Source organism: Lissotriton vulgaris, chromosome 2_1 (assembly GCF_964263255.1).
Source record: "Lissotriton vulgaris chromosome 2_1, aLisVul1.2, whole genome shotgun sequence".
NCBI lineage: Eukaryota > Metazoa > Chordata > Amphibia > Caudata > Salamandridae > Lissotriton > Lissotriton vulgaris.
This window is the reverse complement of record NC_141687.1, coordinates 480,340,803-480,348,731: the sequence shown is the minus strand read 5'-3', so window position 1 is coordinate 480,348,731 and position 7,929 is coordinate 480,340,803. Positions and strand designations below refer to the sequence as shown.

The window sequence follows — 7,929 nt, the reverse complement described above, 5'->3', positions numbered from 1 at the left end:
CTTATGGCCTAGCTACGCAGCGCGTTTGGACCGAAGGCCCAGAAATATTGCAAGTATGAGATTTTGCTTTTGGCCTGTTTGGGGGTGTTATGCTTCTTGGCGGGTGGGTTGCCGGGTCTTGGGGCATTCCTGGGAAGGTCTAATACCGGGTAGAAGTGGTTGGGACAAAATCCAGGCCGATTTTTTTTGGGCTATTTCTGACATTTTGCTCTATGTAGCGTTTTCGGGGGCCTGTTTGGGGGGCTTCCTGGTGTTTGCGGGTGAGTTTCGTGGTGTGGGAGCACTGCTGGCTATATATACTTTACTTTGCAAGAGGGTTGAAGCAAATCCATGGTGGCTGAGGGGACTTAGGGCCTAGCTGCAGAGCGCGCGCGGAGTGATTTGGGAAATTTGTGAAAAAGTGACTAAGTCCCCATTTTTGTACTTTTGCTCTTTGGCTGTTTGGGGGTCTTCTACTCGTTTTCTCCTGGGTTGACGGCTCTGGGGCCATTGCTGGGAAGCTCTAATACCGGATAAAAGTGTTTTGGACCAAATCCCAGGCGGAATTTTTTTTGTGTTTTTGATGACTTGCTTGCCTTTGAGGTGCTCTTAGGGGGGGTTCCGTCTGTTTGCGGGTGAGTTTCGTGGTCTGGGAGCACTGCTGGGACACTCTAATCTTGATTGCATTTGCTTTTCAGGAAATCCGTCGTGCCAACCCCGACTTATGGCCTAGCTACGCAGCGCGTTTGGACCGAAGGCCCAGAAATATTGCAAGTATGAGATTTTGCTTTTGGCCTGTTTGGGGGTGTTATGCTTCTTGGCGGGTGGGTTGCCGGGTCTTGGGGCATTCCTGGGAAGGTCTAATACCGGGTAGAAGTGGTTGGGACAAAATCCGCGCGGAAAAGCCTTTAGTTTTGGCACTTTTTGTAACTTAGGGTTCGTTAGGGTTAGCCCTAGCAGCAGGATTGCATGTGTATCGGGGTGTTCTAGATTTTTCAAACTGAGTTCTGGGGTCTTAGAGCACTCGTGAGAATGTGTAATTTTGGTTGCAAGTCATTTGAAGAAAATCCATGGTGGGAAAGGGGGGATTTGGCATAGTTAAAGAAAGCCTTTGCCACTATTCTTAACTTAGGGTTCGTTAGGGTTAGCAGTATTTCTATTGCATGTGTTTGAGTGGGGGGGATTTCGAGTCTTGGAGCGATGCTGGCTATGGCTACTTTTGCTTGGTTGCTTGCAAGTGGTTTGAATACAATCCACGGGGGGTAATGGGTAATTAGGGTACTTCGGCCTACTTTTACTTTCAAAGTAAGTTTTGTCTCCAGTTTTCTGCTAGGCCTCGTTTTTTGGGTGGGAGCACTGCTAGGAAGATCTATTTTTGTTCTAAAACACAGTTTACAGTACACCTAGCTTGAGGGGCAAGATCCGCTACATTAATTTGCCCATACTTACTTATCCTTCAAAAGGTGACTCAGAGTACGCACTTTCAAAAACATTGTACTGTCTGTCTACTAGGAAAAACAAATTGTGACTTTTTGCACTCCACAGCCTACATACCTTATATTTATTTATCAGTGGTGTTGTAATATTATATCACTTCCTGTTTTTCGTTGAATAATTACAGGCCGGGTTTCAGTCTCTGCAATGGGGAAAAAAGGATGGAGTCAGGCTTCACAGTAGCGAGCCACAATTCAGCATCAGGCAGGCAGTGGACAGGGTGTCTTCTGGTGACCAACATCGGTGGACGAAGCGTCGGCTGCAATGGAGGAGTGCCGCTAATAGGAGGATTTTTTTTCTGCGGGCAACTTACTTACCACTTCCAACAGGACCACTACAACCACATAGATACAGTATCCCTTGCCTTTTTCTCTGACTGTGACTGCATTTCTTTGCTCTCTCTCGGCTTCTACATTGATCCCTTAACACATCACTTAGTCCACTCCACTATCTGCACCACACATAGTCATTTGTAAGTGCTCCTACGTAATTCGCAAGTCGCAGCACGCCCCAGGCCGTAGAGGACTGGGATGGCCCCAATGATGAAGCATGTCACCAAGGGGCAACCCTGGTGAGTGAGGGGACACCTAGAAAAAAAGCAATTTCTCCTTTTCTATCTACTATACCTTCTGTCAGGTTACGCAGCCCCTAAGCGCCTACCGTACTATGAAACTACATTTCCCATGAGTAGGCGGGAGACTTGCAGACTATTTAGTGAGACTATATGAGAGTACCCTTGTATGTTAGGACATCACTTCACTGATGCCTGTCTTGTCTTCTCTTACAGGTATCCTTTCCCTGCTGACCCTACCTTTACCCATCCCACATTTTTTATTTTAGTTTGTTATTTTTCTCCCTCGCCTAATGCCTCGAACACCCTGTGTTTACACTTCTGGGTGTTGGTGACATTTGGAGGTGGAACCATATTTGCATCGACTGGATCACGGGGAGTAAACGTGACACCTTCCAGACCAACCCCATTGAGTGTTGTTGTGAATGGATTTATAGTGACCAGCAAGGCTCTCGGGTATCTGGCTACAGAGACCTTATGTTGAATATAGTTATCAATAATTCCACACAGGCCCTGTACTGTCGCATTCTTTCTTTCCACAGTTGTCGATGATATATTCTTACTCTGCTTGACAAAGAACCATTGCTAATGTGAAAGAACTTCAACCGAATTAGTAGTTATACTTTACCATTTGTTAGGCTACAATGTGGCACTGCTCTACTGTACTTCTGTCACCTGCTATATTCTCAGTTGTACCGTTGAATTGCTCAGGAGGACAAACCAGATTTCATTTTCTTTTTTTTCATAGGCATGCAACTGCCACTGTGTCACACCACTACTACCACCGCTATGAGGAAATTTTATCCGACCAAGATTGCCAACGTTATTCGGTGTTTCCCGTGGAGCCAGCCCTGGGCCTAGCCCTACTTTCAAACACAAATTACAGGTAAGATAAGCGTTTGGTGGTTTGGGGGTATAATGGAGTATTAGTACGAGAGACGAGAGCCTGAAGGTAGTACTACTAAAGTCCTAGGACTCTTGGATTCACTTCACTTAGTCTGTGAGAGGCACTTAGTGTTGAAAACATTTGGGCATTTACACTTAAAGGAAGAAAATGGAACTAAACTTTCAGGAAAACAGTCAACGTTAAACCCCCACCCACCAGGCAAGCAGTAAAAAACAGGTATGCTCAGATAAAGTTTGAAAAAGTATATTTATATCCCTAACAAAATAATCTCCCGCAAGACCCTCCCTAACCCCAACGATTGTCCTTCAAAAGTCCCCAAAAACCCAACTCCCAATTCCCACCCCCCAAAAGTCTCTAAAAAAGGGGCAAGGGACACTATGGGTGGATGCTGTTCACTTTTTGGGCCAGGGCATCATGCTCCTCGCGGAGCAAGGCGAGCTCCTGCTGAAGGCGGGACACCATCAGGGTGGTGCGGCGCAGGCGTGCCTTCACTGCCTTGCAGGTGCAAGGCCTGTGAGAAGCAGCTGTTGGCCTTGCTGCTCGGCGGTGGCGTTTGCCTTTGGCAGCCCGGCTCAGTCTCGGTGGACCACTGTGCTGGGTCACGGTGGCAGCCGGTGAGGCCACGGAGGACGACGTTGTCGTTGTTGTCGACCGCACACTTTCCACGTCCTCCAGGGCCACCAGCCGCCGATATTCCGCAACAGTGGCCTCGATTCTCCGTTGCCGGGCCGCTCTAGCCAGCTCCTTCCTCCTTGTTCGTTTGGAAGGAGAACCTATATGAAGAAAGAAAGACATAGTCTGTAACCAATGCTCTTTAAGATTAACTCAATCATTCAGCAGAAATGTGTGCTGCAGTACAACTAGCAACTTGCAAGCGCATTACATAACTATTGAGGCCAGTATCTATCTAACCTCACACTTCTTCATCCTTGCTCTAACATTAGTGGGAGTTTAAGGAACAAATTCTATGAGCACTGTGGACTTCCATTGGAGTCGACTATGAAAGTACACCAGTCTTATTCTTCTTCTTGTCTCTTGTTTTGGAAAATTGGTACGTTATTTTCTGCAAGCCGGCATAATGCCAGCGCGGTAAACTTGCACCCGAGAAAAAGAGACGCACGCCATGAGGAGTGACCTAGACTTGCGTTGCCGTTGCGTTACTGTACCCGTCCAGTACATGCAGGTGGTGAATCTCTTACTTTTCTATTACGGGTGGCACTGAGAATACTCTGTTACAACTCAAGGGCTACTGCTTAATTAATTTAACTTTCACCCTACAGTGGAAATGAGTACTAGAAATGGAAAATTGAAGAAGATAAATAATCTGATTATCTATCACTTCACATGGGATGTTTTTGCTTATATATGGGATGACTTTAGGTGCTTTGCTTTTTATTGAGTGACAGGCAGTGATACACCCACACATGAATGACTGAGTACTACTAAACTTATTAAGAGAGGTAGGGAGTGGCCACCATAATAACCGGATCTATGCAGTGCTTGCAATACAAACTACTGCTACTATTTATGGTAGTATTTGGACAAAATTAAAAGTTCTTTTCCTTGCCTTTCCTACACTGGAACGGACGTGCGGGTGCAGTGTTAGTGTTACATGCTCTTCAAAGTTACACTTAGTTCATCCACTGACCGTCTACTCTCTCTAGATCATGGGTACTCACAAACTTTCTCTCAGGGGCTACATTTACAGTGTAGTTTGGGGCCGAGGGCCGCACTGGTGGGGGCGGAGTCAGAGGGGGCGGGGCTAAAGCAAAACGATAACTTGTGACCATGAGGTTGCACACAGGTCCCTGCAGCAGATGCCCTCATCCACTGAGCCACCAGACCCAGCATTTACATACATCTCTCTCCCTCCTGCTGTCCCTCCTGCCCTCCCTCCATCTCTCTCTCCCTCCTGCCCTCCCTCTCCCTCTGTCATCTCACTGTGTGTGTGTCTATCTGTGTCAGCCTTCAGCCCGGGTTGAGACCGCTTCCTCAACGCGCACACACAGACAACAACACCAAAGTACTTAACAGGTCTTTAAAAGACCATTAACATATTATTGAGGCTTTGTTTGTTTTAGCGCCCCTGCTTCTCCACCCTGACAATCACTGCTTGCCCGGCCCCACAGAGCAGAGGCTTAGTTCTATTTCACCTCTTTGTGGCCTTGCATCTCCACTCTGCTCTGTGGGGGCCGGGGGAGCAGTGATTGTCAGAGTGGAGATGCAGGGGCGCTAACAGGTGAAATACAAAAAAGCCTCTGCTCTGTGGGGGCCGGGGGAGCAGTGATTGTCTGCAAGGTCAGCGCACCGCCAACGAAGGCTTGCCGGGCCACCACCGGCCCGCGGGCCGTACTAGGAGTACCCCTGCTCTAGATACACATATGCTATCTAAGAGTCAGATAGTAGCATGATCCAGGTATATGGACACATACAGTTTCTGTGTCACCCACCCAGGCTGTTGTCCTTCCACCCATCATTGCTTCATCATTCACCCAGCCATGCATCTCATATTCTTGCCTTCCCAGCTAGTCTTCAATCTCAATAAGTAAGGAATATATAAGAGCTTACCTCTGGCCGCCACCACCGTCTCAACTCTCACATCCGGCGCCGCCGCCTCCTCCCCTGATGATGAATTGCCCTCCGCCTCCGTGTCGAGCACCACCACCACACTGGCCCCGCCACCAGATGTTCCACCTACAAAGTACATTTAAGAATCTTAGAATAAAGCACTCACTAGTCACTAGTATTTGGTCTAGGAATGAAGACATGTGAAAACAATGTAATTTGTGACTGTCTATGTTAAAGTTAAAAAAAATGTCCCTTTTTCCAGGGAAGGTTGTCTTGCTGCACTTTTTGGCACAACTGATGAAGGCTGATTTTTTAACACGCACCATTTTTCTCCACACAGACAGAAGATGGACTTCTAACAACAAGATCAAGTTGAAACCAGGTGAGAGCTCGGCTCGACCACAAGAAATGTCTTCAATTAATCGTCAGCACTAACCACTTTTCCATTATCAGTTAAACGTTTAGTTTTATTATGACTTCATTTTAATAAATGTGTTTACTTTTAATAAAGCTTTTAAATTTAAATACAATCTGTGTTTTTTGGTCCTCCAGACTAGAGTGACTGAACGAAAGGTTTTGCAATTTTTGCAAGCATGAGTCCAGATAGAACACTTCAAAAGACATTATGGACAATCCCAGAGGACTGCACTAAGTTGATAGAGCTATTGCTGACTAGAATCATGGGAGTTTCGCCAACCGTGCAATCTTAGTTAGCTACACAGACAGACTAATAAGAATAATCTAGTAATACCACAGGGAGTCATAGTAGAGGCAGGATAAGAATTTAGATACAGTCTACAAGAAGAGCAAAGACAATTTTGAAAAAATTCAAATGAGGAACGCTAGGAAAAATAGGTACTAGTCTAAAATGAAAACTTACTGGGGCCAGCAGAGGAGCCCTCGCCTGCCCGATCCTGGCCCTGTTGATGAACAGCATCCGCCGCCTGCTGCTCCTGTGTCCTCCTCTCGCCCCTGGGGGGAGCTGACGTACAACATGAAAGAAAGAACAGAAAACATGGATGATTGTTGCTTGTCAATGTCAACCAAATCAAACATTTCAAAAGAACAATAACAAAATATTTCCGCGAAATTATATTGATTATGGTTACTTTTTATTTATTTGCGGACCTGTGACTTCGAAAGTCACGTAACTCACTAAACAAAGTACTGAAACGTTCACCTAGGACTGGCAGGCAGCAGTCCGCAGGCAAGACGCAAAGTGACAGACAAACTCCATTGTGATTTCAGTCAGATCAGTGACAACACTAACAGTTGCCTGCTACATTACCAGTCATTTAAATAGTCAAACTATCAATCCACCGCCACTATTTTTCTTATTGTCAGGGTTACAAAGGAAGGGGCGGATTTAAGCCCTTGCGGCTCTTTTGCGCCGTTCTTGCGTGACTTTTGTGACGCAGCAGCTAAACAAAAAAGGGCGCCATGGTGCGGCGTATAATATTATAACAACGTGACGCATTTGGGAGATGCATCCCGTTATAAAGCCCTGCGCCATCAGGGGGCGTTCCGGCGCAAGGGAGGGCATTCCTGCGCTGGAACACATCCTAATAGTGGCTGAGGGAAATCTACAAAATATCAATCAGTCACCTTTAGGACAATGATGCGTCACACAAACCCTGCACCTGCTTGAAGCAGACGTACGGCTTGACCCAGCATTGGGGAGATAGGGTACCCCAGAGCATTGATGGAGCTGCGCCATCGTTGCGACGCAACTCCAGCAGTAAAGCTTCGGTGACGTTTTGGGCCCATGGGGAGCCGCATTGCAAATACGGCGCACCATGTTTGGTGGTGGTAGCGGGCCGCACAATTAATGGCGCATCCCTGCTACTTTGCAGGGATGCGACGGTAATTGCAATTCTGCCCCTTAGGGGCATACTTACTTACGCGTTCTGGCGCATCTCCAGAGATGCGCCAGATCAAATGCGTCACGCAAAACTACCCTTGCGACACGGCAGATGTGCCTCATTTACAATGCGGCGCGCCCTGGCGCAAGGGTAGGCACTTGCGTGACGCATCTCGTCACGTAAGAGCGGCGCATCGCTGGAGTCACGTCGCCAACGCAATGCAACTCCAGTAATGCTCAGGGCCACCCAATACTTTACATGCTGTGTCAGTCCTTTCGCCTGCTTCGAGCAGACATAAGGAATTGAATTGACGTAGCAGCGTCGCAGAAGTGCCTGCGTTAAATCTTGTAGATTTCACGCAGGCAATTTTGCGAGGCGCACAGCCGCTGGACCGCCCACCCTGCGTACTAGGAACGCACCCATTGTGGTGCAGGCCCATGGCTTTATAACGTGACGCATCTCCCTAGATGCGTCATGCTGTAAATGACTTGCAGGGATGCGGCACGTTTACGCCGCTGTTGCGTCACGCAAGGCAACGTAAACGTGGC

At 47.3% G+C, this 7,929-nt stretch overlaps 1 protein-coding gene across 1 annotated transcript in view; it reads right to left on the bottom strand.

The window, feature by feature from the left end:
- Positions 1 to 1,853: 1,853 nt before the first annotated feature.
- The window catches only part of LOC147730631 (uncharacterized), an 83,103-nt gene continuing 77,027 nt past the window's right edge, over positions 1,854 to 7,929 (bottom strand). The window contains exons 2-4 of the mRNA XM_086954095.1: positions 6,400 to 6,501; positions 5,520 to 5,645; positions 1,854 to 3,724 (exon numbers count right to left, since the gene is read on the bottom strand). Of these exons, the coding sequence (XP_086810221.1) occupies positions 3,327 to 3,724; positions 5,520 to 5,645; positions 6,400 to 6,501 (626 nt within the window). The 3' untranslated portion in view covers positions 1,854 to 3,326. The remainder of the gene's footprint in view (positions 3,725 to 5,519; positions 5,646 to 6,399; positions 6,502 to 7,929) is intronic.